The sequence below is a fragment of the Mya arenaria genome, chromosome 4 (genome assembly GCF_026914265.1).
Source record: "Mya arenaria isolate MELC-2E11 chromosome 4, ASM2691426v1".
NCBI classification, from domain to species: Eukaryota; Metazoa; Mollusca; class Bivalvia; order Myida; family Myidae; genus Mya; species Mya arenaria.
The window spans coordinates 78,934,048-78,951,656 of NC_069125.1; the positions used below are offsets into that span (position 1 = coordinate 78,934,048).

The 17,609-nt window shown below is 39.6% G+C and overlaps 1 protein-coding gene across 1 annotated transcript in view; it reads left to right on the forward strand.

Moving 5' to 3' along the window:
• The window catches only part of LOC128231582 (clustered mitochondria protein homolog), a 36,799-nt gene that overhangs the window by 13,794 nt on the left and 5,396 nt on the right, over positions 1-17,609 (forward strand). The window contains exons 15-32 of the mRNA XM_052944595.1: positions 81-135; positions 1,948-2,026; positions 3,120-3,225; positions 3,396-3,501; positions 3,763-3,871; positions 5,712-5,839; positions 6,233-6,310; positions 6,605-6,748; positions 6,922-7,083; positions 10,623-10,677; positions 10,931-11,021; positions 11,342-11,528; positions 11,727-11,918; positions 12,148-12,228; positions 12,627-12,752; positions 12,935-13,020; positions 13,826-13,955; positions 17,272-17,406. Coding sequence (XP_052800555.1) covers positions 81-135; positions 1,948-2,026; positions 3,120-3,225; positions 3,396-3,501; positions 3,763-3,871; positions 5,712-5,839; positions 6,233-6,310; positions 6,605-6,748; positions 6,922-7,083; positions 10,623-10,677; positions 10,931-11,021; positions 11,342-11,528; positions 11,727-11,918; positions 12,148-12,228; positions 12,627-12,752; positions 12,935-13,020; positions 13,826-13,955; positions 17,272-17,406 — 2,050 coding nt within the window. The remainder of the gene's footprint in view (positions 1-80; positions 136-1,947; positions 2,027-3,119; positions 3,226-3,395; positions 3,502-3,762; positions 3,872-5,711; positions 5,840-6,232; positions 6,311-6,604; positions 6,749-6,921; positions 7,084-10,622; positions 10,678-10,930; positions 11,022-11,341; positions 11,529-11,726; positions 11,919-12,147; positions 12,229-12,626; positions 12,753-12,934; positions 13,021-13,825; positions 13,956-17,271; positions 17,407-17,609) is intronic.

The following is a 17,609-nucleotide window of genomic DNA, read 5'->3' on the forward strand; positions in this document are numbered from 1 at the left end:
CTATACACCGGCAGAAGCAGAACTATTCTCAGGCAGATCAAATCAGCACTGATATTTATTAAGTATTCACTTTCCTTCAGAGTATTGAATGAGAAAGGAGAAGAGATCGAGCTGATTTCCTCTATAGAATGCAAGGTAAGATAAGGAAATGAATTGGTTAATTTTATGCATGTTTTATTTTCCTTACAATAACATCTTAGACATTACTTTTGATACTTTTAGTTTGTTTCTGTTCTATTTTCATTTTTGCTGTCTGTTTTTTACTGAAAACAGTTGTACTATTGTTTTAGCCTCTATGTTTATGAAACCATATCAGACAACACTCTGGCTTTATACTTGTAGAGTTATGTCCATAACTGGAAAACAATAGAGGAGATGAGTGTCGGCATTCACTTCATGTCGCTCTTGGTTTTAATCCCCCACCACTGAGTGGGGAGGGGATTATAGGAATGCACTTTGTCCGTCCGTCAGTCTGTCATGTCTTGTCCATTTGTCTGTCTGTAACATTTCGTGTCCAGGCCATGACTTACTTATGCATTGATGGATTACCATATTACTTGGTACAAATGTCTTCATTGAGACGATGTGCAGTGACCTTGACCTGGGTCCATACCTCAAAAGTCAAGGTCACGCGAGACATTTAAGATCAGAGTACACAATTAAAAGTGTTTGTTTATTGAAAGTGTTAAACAAATTGCACAGTTTGATATTTATCACTTTATCAAAAATACTTGAGACTTGCTATTTCATTGATGTTATAAATGAACGGCTTATTTTCCTTCTTTTTTTTGCCAAATAACCTAGAGATTGATCTTACCTACACTACACATTTTTGGCCAAGTAACCTAGAGATTGATCTTACCTACACTACACATTTTTGGCCAAATAACCTACAGATTGATCTTACCTACACTGCACATTTTTGGCTAAGTAACCTAGAGATTGATCTTACCTACACTACACATTTTTGGCCAAGTAACCTAGAGATTGATCTTACCTACACTACTTATTTTTGGCCAAGTAACCTAGAGATTGATCTTACCTACACTACACATTTTTGGCCAAGTAACCTAGAGATTGATCGTTCCTACACTACACATTTTTGGCCAAATAACCAAGAGATTGATCTTACCTACACTACACATTTTTGGCCAAGTAACCTAGAGATTGATCTTACCTACACTACTTATTTTTGGCCAAATAACCTAGAGATTGATCGTACCTACACTACATATTTTTGGCCAAATAACCTAGAGATTGATCTTACCTACACTACTTATTTTTGGCCAAATAACCTACAGATTGATCTTACCTACACTACATATTTTTGGCCAAGTAACCTAGAGATTGATCTTACCTACACTACTTATTTTTGGCCAAATAACCAAGAGATTGATCTTACCTACACTGCACATTTTCGGCCAAGTAACCTAGAGATTGATCTTACCTACACTACACATTTTTGGCCAAGTAACCTAGAGATTGATCTTACCTACACTACTTATTTTTGGCCAATTAAGCTAGAGATTGATCTTTATACCTACACTACTTATTTTTGGCCAATTAAGCTAGAGATTGATCTTTATACCTACACTACTTATTTTTGGCCAATTAAGCTAGAGATTGATCTTACCTACACTACACACAATCTGAATAACAAATACCATTTTATAACATGTTCATATATCCAACAATATTTAGGCTACTGATCAGACAACTTGTATTTCCTATTTTCCCACTCTTGACCAGTGGTTGTGTACAATTTTGGTCAGATTCAACTCACCAGTTCAGAGAAAACAATGTTCTAAAAACACAATGGCAGGGGATATAGCTATCCTTTGGACTGCCTTGTATTTATACATGCAGAATATGTCTTACCTGTCAACAATTTATACATGCAGAATATGTCTTACCTGTCAACATATGATAACTGACCTCTGTCCACAGGGCATTGTGGGTAATGACCAGCGTCACTATGTGCTTGACCTTCTCCGGACTACCCCGCCAGACGTCAACTTCTTACCAAGTATGTGATCAGTGAACAGAAATGTCTTGTTAAAGATTTTATAAATTAGTCTGCGTTTGCATCTTTCATTTAAATTAAAAATGGTTTTATTGTAAGAGCACATCTGGTAGTCTAGATTGTTTAAAATAAGTTTGATCATGTTATTGTGTCGCCTGAAAAGACGACATATAGGGGTTACTTTTGTTGTCGGCGGTGGCGGCGGCGTCCGCGTCCCATTTTCGCTTGTCCGGGGTATATCTCCTAAACTATTAGTGGTATCAACTTGAAACTTCATATGTAGATAGATATAATTGAGGGCAAGTGCAGTGCACAAGAACTGTTACTCTTGCTTCCATAGTTTTAAAGTTATTGCCCTTTGTTATTTTTCATGCTTAAAGTTTTGTCCGGGGCATATCTTGTAGAATATAAGAGTTATCAACTTGAAACTTCATAGCTAGATAGATCTCATGGAGGGCAAGTGCAGTGCACAAAAACAGTAACTCTTGCTTTCTTAGTTTTAAAATTATTGCCCTTTGTTAATTTTCATGCTTAAAGATTTGTCCGGGGCATATCTTGAAGAATATAAGAGGTATCAACTTGAAACTTCATAGCTAGATAGATCTCATTGAGGGCATGTGCAGTGCACAATAACAGTAACTTTTGCTTTCTTAGTTTTAAAGTTCTTGCCCTTTGTTAATTTTCATGCTTAAAGTTTTGTCCGGGGCATATCTTGAAGAATATAAGAGGTATCAACTTGAAACTTCATAGCTAGATAGATCTCATTGAGGGCAAGTGCAGTGCATAAGAACCGTTACTCTTGCTGCCATATTTTTAGAGTTATTGCCCTTTGTTAATTTTCTTGCTTAGGTTTTGTCCGTGGCATATCTCGTAAATTATAGGAGGTTTCAACCTGAAACTTACTCCGTAGGTATATCTGATTGAGGGTTCAAATGCCACCTACAATTGAAAGTTAAATGGCAACATCATTGTCTATAAATGAATAAAATGCCAATCTAATAGCTATAATGTCGACAGTAAATAATTTGTCAGGCGACACATCCGACTCGCGGAGTTCTAGTTGAGCCATACCAACACATATTTTCTTTGTTTTCAGTTGATAAGGAGGAGCTGAGTAATGATATGCGTAACCATGGTTACCCTCTGTCCCACCGTCACAAACTGTGCTGCCTTAGACAGGAACTTGTGGAAGCATTTGTTGAGTGAGTTTTCTTTTTACATCAAGATTAAATCTTGTGTTAGGAACTGTTATAAAGATTTGTCTTTGTAGATCCATGAATGTAATGGAAAAGCAATTTAATCTATTTATATAGTTATGGACTAATATTTCTAAAAAGCATTAGTTTTAACTTGCGGCAATGCTATGTTGCAGGAACCGGTATGTTGTGTTTGTGCGGACAGCTGCATACCACTTCCAGCAGATGCAGCTCAACAAGAAAAAAGCCCAGGAGAAGGGAGATGTTGAACCAAAAATAAAGGTTCTTAACTGGCCCCCCTCAAATCTCATCAATATAAGAATTGAATTGCCACAAAATAGGCAGAATTTTTCAAGACCCACAGATTAACATAAGATGGTGCATTCTGGATCTGCTTTTTGTTTGTTCTCGAGAAGATACCAATAATGGAAAAGAGGTTTTTTCTTAAACTATATTTCTTGTGAAAAAGTTGTTGATAGACTGGCACAAATGTTTTACATGCTCACACTGGTTCCTGGTATCCATATAGAAGATGTGTTTCAGGACCTGGCGATAGACGATGTGGTGGTTACTGGAGAGAAGAAGGACTCCATTGAGACAGACGAGGCCAAAAAGATTGTGGAGGCCCTCACCGGCAGTGAGAACCAGACAGGTAAACTTGTAGGATCTTGTCCAATGTGCAGCTGTAGTATGGCTCCATATAATTGCTTCCAGTGTATGAAATGAATTCAAGTTTTATACTTCTCTTGATAAAAAAATTCTGATTTTAGTCACATTGAAACCTAATTAAAGAGAAACGTAGCATGCGCAGTATTTGTTACCAAATTAATAGTTGATATTATAACCTTTTAAAAACAGTCTGTTTAATTTTGGTTATATACTCAGAAGAAAAAGTTTAGTCAGTATTTTCATTTTTGAACTAAGTCAACAATTTTGAAAATAGTTTAAGTAAATACATCTTAACAACATGTGCTTGACCTATTTATTATCAATACTTGGTTAATCCCTAATTTGCCACTGTATAAAGTAGTTTTGCTATTTTTTTCGAAATTCACGTGGTGAACGTGCACATTTTAATCGGCATGGTTATTTTGTCGGCAATTTTATCAAATGAATAGTGTAATGGTCACATTGAAATAATCTGGACACAAAATATCGACAACAGTCATGGGACGTCGCCCAGGCTTATCATTAGATAACAGAAATATCGCTTTAGGATTGCTGGAAGCCGGTATATGCGTAGCTGACGTCGTACGTAATTTTTTGGTGTTCACGAACGGACTATCTTTCGTCTGCAAGAACAATTCATTCAAACAGGCAGCGTTACGGACAGGCCGCGGTCATGCAGACCTCGTAAAACGACCCCACGCGAAGATCGGTACATAGTGACGTCATCGTTTCATGGTTGCCCGGAAGATGGCAAATCATTGAGAATTGCCACAGGAACCAGAATATCGGTTTTCACTGCAAGTAATCGTTTGAAGGCCACACGACTTCACGCTCGTCGCCCTTTCGTTGGCACTCCGCTGAATGCGCGTCGCCATATAGCACGTCTAAATTGGGCTCGCCAACATCTTGGCTGGTTAAGACGGCAATGGAACAGGATCGTTTTTAGACAAATCCAAATTTAATCTGCAAGGGGCAGATTGCAGGGTGCGTGTATGGAGACGCAAAGGTGAACGGCTGGATCCTGCTAACGTCATCCAACGTGATCGATACGGTGGTGGAAGTGTTATGATATGGGGCGGGATTTCGTACAGAGGGAAAACAGAACTTAAAACAATACGTGGAAATCTAAATGCTGTTCGCTATTGTGATGAAATCATTGTTTCCGTTGTTGCACCTTACATATTCAACCGGCATGCTGACATTCTACAGCAGGATAACGCTCGCTGGCACACTGCACGTTACACACAAAACGTTCCGGCTGGACACAACATCGACACCCTTGATTGGCCTGCAAAATCACCTGATCTCACTAATCGAGCATATGTGGGATTACCTTGGACGTGAAGTACGTAGCAGAGATGACGTCAATAACGTTGCGGACCTTGAGCGGGCTTTACAGGAGGAATGGGCGAGAATACCACTGCACGTTATTAGGACACTAATAAACAGCATGAGACGTCGGTGTGTTGCTGTTATTGAAGGGAGGGTTGGCCACACTAGACATTGACAGAATTTTTCATTTGGACCCCTATGCTTAATATGACGTGTAAAATACTGGAATCAGCTGGTATTGTGTGTTTAAATTGTTAACAAATGTTGGATATTAAATAATTTATGTGTTAAGTCAAATGTTTTTACTTTATAATCTTATTTCCGAAAATTATTTGACAAAGTAGAAGTACTGACTAAACTTCTTCTTCTGAGCATATAAGAAAAATGGTATAAAATTGCATTGTGCTCCATCAAAAAGGTTCTGTAGACAAAATTCGATCAGAGTATTGACATAATCTAGATATCTTAGATTTCTAAAATTTGTGTTTCAGTTGAGGAGAGCAGTCGTGACATTGTGAAGAAGGCTGCTCTGGCTGTGGGGTCCCTCAGTGACACTGAGTTCAACATCACCTTTAACCCTGATGTCTATCAGGCCCATGTGAAACATGCACAGCCTGAGGTGAGGCAATATTTGCCAAACATGAAGTTTGATTAATTTCATGTGTTCAATATTTATGGCAAAATGATAGAGTCTTGAATTTAAGATTTCCATTGACTTAAGTTTATCAATATTTGTCCATGTGCTGTCACCTGATCTTGGCCAAAAGATAAAAACTCTTAAAATTAACATGATGATCTATTATACTAGTTCTTATGCTGTCATGCATTACACTAGGGTGTTTGAATTCTACTCTATGGTATTCAACGACCAGTATAATAATAGAAATAAATAACCTGGCCATTCCTACAAGAACCTCCTTGAGTGTTTACTTTTGTAACATGTTGTCTGTGAATCAATTTTGTCTGGTAAAAAAGTGCTGGAACTGAATGTGTCATTGCTTGTATGTTGCAGTCTGCGATGTTGAGGCGGGAGGAGCAGATTGTGAAGGATGCGGCCGAGTTTCTTGTGCTTCACCAGATCCCCACACTGGTACCAGACTCTTGTTGTCACATAAGTAGAGGAATCTGTGCGGAACCTAATCACAATAGTTTATTCAAAATATAAGTATTCAAAGTTAAACATTACACTGACCAAAAACTACTATGACTGTTTATTGTTTTTTGGAATGATACCAGTGTTGTAAAATGGAAAATAATAATAATAATAAATGTTATTTGTTGCTTGAGTAAATATCAGAACTAGATAGCAATCACTAATTAATTGAGGTGATTTACAATTAAGAAAACCTGACAGGCATTTATTGCTCCCCGTTATATTCTACAGGTGAATGACTGCCTGGATCACTCCTCATCGCCCATTGATGGCGCCACCCTCACCGAGACGATGCACACACGGGGTATCAACATGCGCTACCTCGGGAAAGTCACCGAGACATTCGCAAAGTACAAATCTGTGTCCTATGTTTATGTAAGTGATTTTTAGAGTTCTTTAATTGTTCAGTGGGAATACATTGGTAGTTGTATGTGCCATCTGTAATGGCTGCAATGTGTCAATCTTGAAAGTGTATCGCATTTCACAGTAATGAGCTGTTAATCTTGACTGAAACCAGATATTTTAATAATATGTGCCATTTTTTTCAGACGATTTGTATCTCAGAGCTAATCACGCGTGCAGCGAAGCACCTGTACAAGACACACATGCAGGGTGTGGACAGTCGGACTGTTGCCACTGCAATATCTCATTTCCTGAACTGTCTGCTTGGTTCCTTCCCGAATCCGAGCCCTGGTGTCACTGTCGATGAGGTGAGCAAATGCTGGTCTATGGAATAGACTTGCAGAATGTTGACTACTTGTAGTTTTTTTTTATGTAGACTACTGGTAGAGGAAGCTATATTTAGACTACTGGTAGAGGAAGCTATATTTAGACTACTGGTAGAGGAAGCTATATTTAGACTACTGGTGGGGAAGCTATATTTAGTCTACTGGTGGGGAAGCTATATTTAGACTACTGGTAGAGGAAGCTATATTTAGACTACTGGTAGAGGAAGCTATATTTAGACTACTGGTGGGGAAGCTATATTTAGTCTACTGGTGGGGAAGCTATATTTAGACTACTGGTAGGGGACTTTTTATGAAGATTACTGTAAGAGGAAGCTATATTTAGACAAGTATACTTGACAGTGGTAGGGGACATTACATTTCAACTACTGGTAGGTGGATGCTTTATTTGGACTACTGGTAGGGGAAACTTTTATGTGAACTACTTGTAGGGATGTTATATTGCACAGCAGAGTTAATGTGTCTTGCTTTCTTTTATGGCAGGTCTTATCTTGCACTAACATCCAATATTACATGGTTATTGGTGAGGAACTGTGTGTTTTAATACAACACCATGGTAGGTCACACCAGCCTGTTAATGATGAGAATTGAACTCTCTGGAATGAGATGTTGTCATATGTTTTACTGAGGTAGTGTTTATATGACATGTCTAGGCTTGCTGCGACCTTGTTCTTGTGAGTTAGTTTACAAGTGAAGAGTTTGCTGTGACCTTTTTCTTGTTGGATAGTCTACAAATGAAATAGCCGGGGTTTGCTGCAACCTTGTTCTTGTGGGATAGTCTACTCATGATATGGCTGGGGTTTGCTGCGACCTTGTTTTTGTGGGATAGTCTGCACATGATATGGCCTGGGTTTGCTGTGACCTTATTATGGTGGGATAGCCTGCACATGATATGGCCGGGGTTTGCTGTGACCTTATTATGGTGGGATAGTCTGCACATGATATGGCCGGGGTTTGCTGTGGCCTTGTTATGGTGGGATAGTCTGCACATGATATGGCTGGGGTTTGCTGTGGCCTTGTTATGGTGGGATAGCCTGCACATGATATGGCCGGGGTTTGCTGTGGCCTTATTATGGTGAGATAGTCTGCACATGATATGGCCGGGGTTTGCTGTGACCTTATTATGGTGGGATAGTCTGCACATGATATGGCCGGGGTTTGCTGTGGCCTTGTTATGGTGGGATAGTCTGCACATGATATGGCTGGGGTTTGCTGTGGCCTTGTTATGGTGGGATAGCCTGCACATGATATGGCCGGGGTTTGCTGTGGCCTTATTATGGTGGGACAGTCTGCACATGATATGGCCGGGGTTTGCTGTGACCTTGTTATGGTGGGATAGTCTGCACATGATATGGCCGGGGTTTGCTGTGGCCTTGTTATGGTGGGATAGTCTGCACATGATATGGCTGGGGTTTGCTGTGGCCTTGTTATGGTGGGATAGCCTGCACATGATATGGCTGGGGTTTGCTGTGGCCTTGTTATGGTGGGATAGTCTGCACATGATATGGCCGGGGTTTGCTGTGGCCTTATTATGGTGGGATAGTCTGCACATGATATGGCTGGGGTTTGCTGTGGCCTTATTATGGTGGGATAGTCTGCACATGATATGGCTGGGGTTTGCTGTGGCCTTGTTATGGTGGGATAGTCTGCACATGATATGGCCGGGGTTTGCTGTGGCCTTGTTATGGTGGGATAGTCTGCACATGATATGGCTGGGGTTTGCTGTGGCCTTATTATGGTGGGACAGTCTGCACATGATATGGCCGGGGTTTGCTGTGGCCTTATTATGGTGGGATAGTCTGCACATGATATGGCCGGGGTTTGCTGTGGCCTTATTATGGTGGGACAGTCTGCACATGATATGGCCGGGGTTTGCTGTGGCCTTATTATGGTGGGATAGTCTGCACATGATATGGCCGGGGTTTGCTGTGACCTTATTATGGTGGGATAGCCTGCACATGATATGGCCGGGGTTTGCTGTGACCTTATTATGGTGGGATAGCCTGCACATGATATGGCCGGGGTTTGCTGTGACCTTATTATGGTGGGACAGTCTGCACATGATATGGCCGGGGTTTGCTGTGACCTTATTATGGTGGGATAGCCTGCACATGATATGGCCGGGGTTTGCTGTGGCCTTATTATGGTGGGATAGCCTGCACATGATATGGCCGGGGTTTGCTGTGGCCTTATTATGGTGGGATAGCCTGCACATGATATGGCTGGGGTTTGCTGTGGCCTTATTATGGTGGGATAGTCTGCACATGATATGACCGGGGTTTGCTGTGGCCTTATTATGGTGGGATAGCCTGCACATGATATGGCTGGGGTTTGCTGTGGCCTTATTATGGTGGGATAGCCTGCACATGATATGGCCGGGGTTTGCTGTGGCCTTATTATGGTGGGATAGCCTGCACATGATATGGCCGGGGTTTGCTGTGGCCTTATTATGGTGGGATAGTCTGCACATGATATGGCCGGGGTTTGCTGTGGCCTTATTATGGTGGGATAGCCTGCACATGATATGGCCGGGCTTTGCTGTGGCCTTATTATGGTGGGATAGCCTGCACATAATATGGCCGGGGTTTGCTGTGGCCTTATTATGGTGGGACAGTCTGCACATGATATGGCCGGGGTTTGCTGTGGCCTTGTTATGGTGGGATAGTCTGCACATGATATGACCGGGGTTTGCTGTGACCTTATTATGGTGGGATAGCCTGCACATGATATGGCCGGGCTTTGCTGTGGCCTTATTATGGTGGGATAGTCTGCACATGATATGGCTGGGGTTTGCTGTGGCCTTGTTATGGTGGGATAGTCTGCACATGATATGACCGGGGTTTGCTGTGACCTTATTATGGTGGGATAGCCTGCACATGATATGGCCGGGCTTTGCTGTGGCCTTATTATGGTGGGACAGTCTGCACATGATATGGCTGGGGTTTGCTGTGGCCTTATTATGGTGGGATAGTCTGCACATGATATGGCCGGGGTTTGCTGTGACCTTATTATGGTGGGATAGCCTGCACATGATATGGCCGGGCTTTGCTGTGGCCTTATTATGGTGGGATAGTCTGCACATGATATGGCCGGGCTTTGCTGTGGCCTTATTATGGTGGGATAGTCTGCACATGATATGGCCGGGGTTTGCTGTGGCCTTATTATGGTGGGATAGCCTGCACATGATATGGCCGGGCTTTGCTGTGGCCTTATTATGGTGGGATAGCCTGCACATGATATGGCCGGGGTTTGCTGTGGCCTTATTATGGTGGGATAGTCTGCACATGATATGACCGGGGTTTGCTGTGACCTTATTATGGTGGGATAGCCTGCACATGATATGGCCGGGGTTTGCTGTGACCTTATTATGGTGGGATAGTCTGCACATGATATGACCGGGGTTTGCTGTGACCTTATTATGGTGGGATAGTCTGCACATGATATGGCCGGGGTTTGCTGTGAGATTGTTTTTGTGCTAACGTCTTGCATCATGTTACCTTCAGGGTAAGACAAAGAAAAAGAAAAGGAGGAACAAGCAGGGCATTGCTGTCAACATAGGTGAGTGTTGCCCAACTTTTAGTCTCTTTCATTTATGTACTTCTCAAAATACCTTAATATCTTAAATAGCATTGATTTTATTTAGAACACATGAACATATTTCTGTTAAATATTTCAAAAGAAATCAATTTGATGTATTAAAGTTTCAAAATTAAAGGGATGTTTACATCAGAAAGAGAAGCATTCTTGAAATGGAAGTAGAATGTTTTTTTCTTAAGAAGATCCTTAGATTCCCATCTGTGTATATCTGCAGACAATGTAGACTGGGTAAATGAAACGCCTCGGTCACTGTGGCGGAAGATTGCGGATGAGGTGGAGGACTATTTTCACTACACACTTGAATGGTATGTTTAAGTCTGGTGTACAAAGTAATGGCTATAAGACTGTGTATAACCATGCAAATATAAAGATGAACAAAAAATGTAGTAGAACATTGCATACTTGATAAGAATTTTTTAGGGTTGGAAGTTGTTGTTAATGAAAAAAAAAATTAAAAAATCTGTCAACCGATGGGAAAATGGTATGGACTGGAACATGAGTATTAATGATGATACTGATTTAGACCAATATTTTTTTTAAAAGGTGGCAGTATTTCATGCGAGTAATTTTTCATGTATATTTGTAAATTTATGATGGATGTTATTCGGTATACGTGTATTCACAGTGACTCGATAGACTCTGCCATTGAGAAGTACGGAGTCCAGCGTGTGTCGCTGCTGCGTGCCTTCTGTCAACGTGTTGGCATCCAGATCCTGCTGCGAGACTACAACCTAGACTGTAGAAACCGCGCTGTCTTTAACGAGGATGACCTCATCAATGTCTTCCCCATCGTCAAACACATCCAGCCAAGGGTATACATTTTTTTTCTTTGAAGAACAGTTTGTAAATAAAAGTTCTGCTTTTTGAATCAAATTTCTTGCTCATCTCACAAACAGATCTTTTAACGAAGCTAGTATTGGATAGAAATATTATTAACATGTGATATGAAAATTCAATATCAATTGAATGTTTTATTTGCCTACTGTATGATGTATAATTATCCTAAACAGGCCAGTGATGCGTACCACTTCTTCACCAGTGGGCAGGCCAAGATCCAGCAGGGTTTGATCAAGGAAGGGTATGACCTGATCCAGGAGGCATTGAACCTGCTCAATAACGTGTATGGGGCTATGCACCCTGAGATAGCTGCCTGTCTACGGCTCCTCGCCCGCCTCAACTACATCATGGGAGACTATGGAGAGGTGCAGATCTTTAAGCTATGTATTGTATATTTTTCAACTGGAGAATTGTAGTTTTTGGTATTTTAATCAAGCTGCATTTTAATGTTGTAGGTAATAAAACACTATATTTGTATTAACTACTAACATACTTATAAAACAAGTATTTTTTTTTGTTTTACAGCAAGGTTGTCATCTTTCTTTCAAGGGACTGTAGATTAAATGTGTTGTGACATGATTGTTTGTTTTGCAGGCTATGAGTTATCAGCAGCGGGCAGTTTTGATGAGTGAGAGAGTCCTTGGCATTGACCACCCCAACACCATCACAGAATATGTAAGCCTTGAACGTAGCATGGTTAGACAAGAAGGGAGAATTGTTTGATTGGTTATATATCTGTAAGGTGTCCGTTAATGCATGAACGAGCCTGCTATGTCTGTTTGCTCTTGTTTTTTACCAATTTATTCATCAGCATATAATACATATTTTATTTAGCTGGACTGTGAAGACAGCTGAAAGCTCATATGAATCACTCCCAAGTCTGTTTCCTGGGCAGATACTAGTACTGTGTTCTTTTTGAAAGGCCATGAAAAGGTACTTTTGGTGAGGATTGAACCGTCAGCCTCTTGGGTGAAAGGTTGACACTTTCACTGCTACACTGCTCTCACCCTTAAAATTTGCTCTAATTGAGGTCTAATATGACTATTATACAACCATTCACCTATGTATTCCAGTCTCACCTAGCACTGTACTGCTTCGCGAACAACCAGGTGTCGAGTGCCCTGCGGCTGATGTATCGCACCCGCTACCTCGCCCTTCTCTGTCATGGCGAGAACCACCCAGAAATCGGCCTTATCGATGTAAGTTTCAAAGTTTTAATTCAACATAGAAATAACAATACCATCAATTCAATTAAAGTGAAGCATTTCACTATGTTTGAAATCATTTATAAAGCCTAATATGTTTGCCCTGTCAGTAATTGTCTGAACGGAGGGTGTCTGTTTTTGTCAGTACTTGACCGCTTGATATCATATCATTTCAGAGCAACATTGGTTTGATCCTGCACGCTGTGGAGGAGTATGAACGGTCACTCACCTTTCTGGAAAATGCTCTCAATATTTACAACAGGTGGGTCACATGAATGTCTGATATATAAACTTCTGAATCTCTGCTAAGGATCACCTGTAAATACTTTTGCTTTACAATATAGAGCTGTTATAGGAAATATTGGGCAGATTGTTCAGAACTTTGTTAAAGTTAACAACACTGTTAACATCATCGTTGTTAACTTCCAAATTGTTACTGATATTGAAGTCTAAAATATACACTTGATCGGCTGTGTTTCTAACATGATTTGAGGCAAATGTTTCAGCTTCATTTCTTTATATTTAAATATGTGAGCGCATCAATTATTTCAGGTTAACAACTAATCAACTATGTCATTAAACAAGTTATCTTTAACAAAGTTCTGTACCATCAAAATGATTGCTAGTTTATAAACCATCAAAAGTAATAATACCATTGTTACATAAAATTATTGTTTTGTCTAAAAGTTAGTCGTTATTGAGTAAAAGCTGTTTGCATTATCAGTGACATCAATTTCATTCTGTATATATTCTTTTGAAACTTGTTAATCAGTATTGATAATCCATCTTCTCTACTAAAATGCTTTTTCTAGTTGTTTGGGGTGATCTGTAGCAAATACTGAGTAGTTTCTTTTTTGTAAGGTATCCTTCTTAGCATTCTTTTGTAGTATTCATAATGTTTAAACATGTATGAGCAGTCAAGTTAAAAATTAAAATCATGTAAAGCATATGCAAACAAACTACCATTTATCATTTTTCCAAGATATGTTTCACCTGTTAGTTTATAAACTGTGTTCCCAGTGTTGTTGGTTGCCACTGAACGAGCTCCCACTGTCTGTATATTTAAGGTACTATGGAGGGAGGAGCCTGAAGGTTGCCATGAGCTACCACCTGGTGGCGAGAACCCATTCTTGTCGTGGGGACTTCAGAGCTGCACTCGCTAGTGAAAAGGAGGCATACACCATCTACAGACAAACTGTGAGTGTACACATTCTAGTGTAATCATTATTTTCTCAATGAAGTTTCTACTTTTTTGAGGACAGTTCCAATTGTCAATCTTAAACTTTGTTACGAAATGTAAAAGGTTGCTTGTTCGGTAGACTGCTGCTTGCTCGGTAAACTGCTGCTTGTTTGGTAAACTGCTAAGCTCATCTTTGTGTATGTCAGTCAGGTTCTTCTCTGTGGAGAAAGTGAGTCTTGGAGATCTATGGGTTTTTTAGCTCACCTGTCACATAGTGACAAGGTGAGCTTTTGTGATCACAATTTGTCCGGCGTCCGTCCGGCGTCCGTCCGTCCGTAAACTTTTACTTTAAACGACATCTCCTCATAAACCGCTTAGCCAATTTCATCCAAACTTCACAGGAATGTTCCTTGGGTGGTCCCCTTTGAAAATTGTTCAAAGAATTGAATTCCATGCAGAACTCTGGTTGCTATGGCAACGGAAAGGAAAAACTTTAAAAATCTTCTTCTCCAAAACCACAAGGCCTAGAGCCTTAATATTTGGTATATAGCATCATCTAGTGGTCCTCTACTAAAATTGTTAAAACTGTCCCCCTGGGGTCAAAAATGGCCCCGCCCCGGGGGTCACTTGTTTTACATAGACTTATATAGGGAAAACTTTAAAAATCTTCTTCTCAAAAACCACAAGGCCTAGAACCTTGAAAATTGGTATGTGTCATCATGTAGTGGTCCTCTACAAAATTTGTTCAAATTATTCTCCTGGGGTCAAAAATGGCCCCGCCCCAGGGGTCACTAGTTTTATTACATAGTGTTATATAGTAAATCTTTAAAAATCTTCTTCTCCGAAACTATAAGGCCCAGGGCTTAGATATTTGGTATACAGCATCATCTAGTGGACCTCTACCAGATTTGTTCAAATTATTGCCACAGGGTCAAAATTGACCCCGCCTAGGGGGTCCTTGTTTTTACGTAGTGTTATATAGTAAATCTTTAAAAATATTCTTCTCCAGAACCGTAAGGCCAGGAGCTTAGATATTTGGTATTGCCACAGGGTCAAAATTGGCCCTGCCCTGAAAGTTATTTGTTTTTATATAGTCTTATATAATAAAACTTTAAAAATCCTCTTCTCCAAAATATAAGACCTAGAGCTTTCATATTTGGTATATAGTGTTACCTAGTGGACCTACACCAAAGGTATTCAAATTATTGTCCCGGGGTCAAATTGGCCTTGCTCAGGGGTCATTTGTTTTTACATTGTCTTGTCACTTAAACATCTTTTCCTCTGAAAGTAAAGGTCAGAATGACTCCATACTTTATATGTAGCATCCTTACATGGCCCTCTCTCAACTTTGTTTAAATGGTTTTGTTTGGCCCCTTTTAGGGGTCACCAGAGCAAAAAATAGAAAAACCTTTAAACAACTTGATCTTATTAACTGCTTGATGGATCTTCAAGTCTGAAGCATCCTAGCATGGGCCTCTTTCAGGTCTTTTCAAATAATTTTGTTTGGCCCCTTTTAAGGGCCACCAGAGCTAAAATTAGTAAAAAAAAACTTAACATTTTCTTCGCTCTTCAGCAAATTTGGTTTGAAGTGTCCTTGCATGGACCTCTCTTAAATTTGTTCTCATAATTTTGTTTGGCCCCTTTTAGCTAAAAATAGAGTAAAAAACGATTTATTCTTGTAAACCTCTTGATGGATATTTACCAAATTTGGTCTGAAGCACCCTTGCATAAACTTCTCTCAAATGTATTAAAATAATTTTGTTTGGTCTCTTTTATTTTCATATTTCTTATAATATGCATGAATGTTCTCAAAATGTCAAGACTTAAATCATTGCTGTGTACGCTAAATTACTGAAATACGACGATAATTATCGAAATACACAAGACAGTTATCGAATTATGCCTTATATACAATTTTTTGTTTGATTTTTACTTCAATATATGTTGCAAATACTAGTGTTGGGAATCGGTTGCAATTTTACTATCGATGATCGGTTCCACTCAAGTAACCGATTATCGATAGTACAATCGGTTTTTAAAATACTAGATAGTACCTGAGTTGTAATTTTATTCATGTAGAGTATTAAACTCTTAATCATTATATGCATATACCTTATGTCTATGATTGAAGTTATTAAGTGTTGTTGTATAAAAAATAGTTCATTTCCTTGCTCATTGTGGCTTTCATCAGCCATTTTGTTAAAGATAACATCTTAACACTTACTAAAAAATTTTTTTTCGATAATCGATTATTACTAAATACTATCGATTGTCACCGATTTCAGACCCAACCAATCGATTTTCGATTATAATCGATCATCGGAACATCACTAGTAAATACTTTACCAACCTCAATTTTTCGGCTCCGATTTTTACATTTTTCCGCTGCGTCCTATCTTATATATTAAGGGTTTTTACCCCGTTTTTTCAACTATTTTTTTGCCTGTGTCCTATCTATGCTAGCGTCCTATACATGATATAATACAGTACCTTTCAGCCAAGTCAAAAAAAAGAAAACAACATATGCTGCAAATTTGTTTTTCCATCATTTCCATTCTTTGAATGAATAATCCAGGAATTTGTTCTTTACAAATCACTGATACTCTTTTTTCATGTCTTGAATTTCACAATTTATTGTTAACACAATGCTCTAGTATCAAGAAGAACAACAAACTGTTCCTAAAATAATCTAAAACCTTAGTACAGTGCTCCAGCGAGCCCCTTTTTTGAGGGCGGTTACCTCTAAGTTGAAGGTCACACTTAGTGTTTATTCACAATGGTATGCTGCATATAAGTACATGGAGGTTAGGCTGTCGTAACCGGGCTGTAACTTTCTCTTGAATGGACAGATTTTAAAATGACTAGCCACATATTTTCGACATACCAAGACGACATGTCGTGTGCAAGACCCATGTCCCTACCTCTAAGGTGAAAGATACACTAAGTGTTTATTCACAATGGAATGCTGAATATGAGGACATAAGAGTGTAGGCTGTCAAGTATGGGTGGTATTTCAGAGGCAATTTATAATAACTTGCCATAACAATTTGACACATAAAGGCAAGATCAACTTTTCATGTACTTGTTCATAGGTCAATGACACATTCGGGGGCATTCGTCTCATACTGTGACAGCTCTTGTTCAATATTCTTTGAGAAACAAGCTATATTGATAACAAAGGTTAACTCTTTTACTCAGGTGAGCGATTTAGGGCCATCATGGCCCTCTTGTTTTTTTATTCTGGCGTTTCCCTGGCAATTATACAGATGGCCTTTGATCTGTTTTAGATGTATTGTTCAGTGTATGTGACATGCATTGTTGTAATGATTTCAGCTTGGTGAGGAGCATGAGAGGACGCGGGAAAGTAGTGAGTGTCTAAAGCACTTGACGCAGCAGGCTGTCACCTTCCAGAAGAAGATGAATGAGATTGTCAAGGGCGAAAAGGTCACATCTCTTGCTCCACTACAGGTATATGGCGATAGTTTGTTTTATAAATCTCCATACAATAATAAATACATTCAGATATTGTTGTGGCTGGAAATGGGCCAAAATCACCACAAGAAAGACATCACTAACATTTCATTGATTGTTAGTTTCTTTGGCATGTCAAAAATGAAGCATATAACCAGTATGTTTCTAGCAAACAAACAACTGTAACATGATCAGAGCTG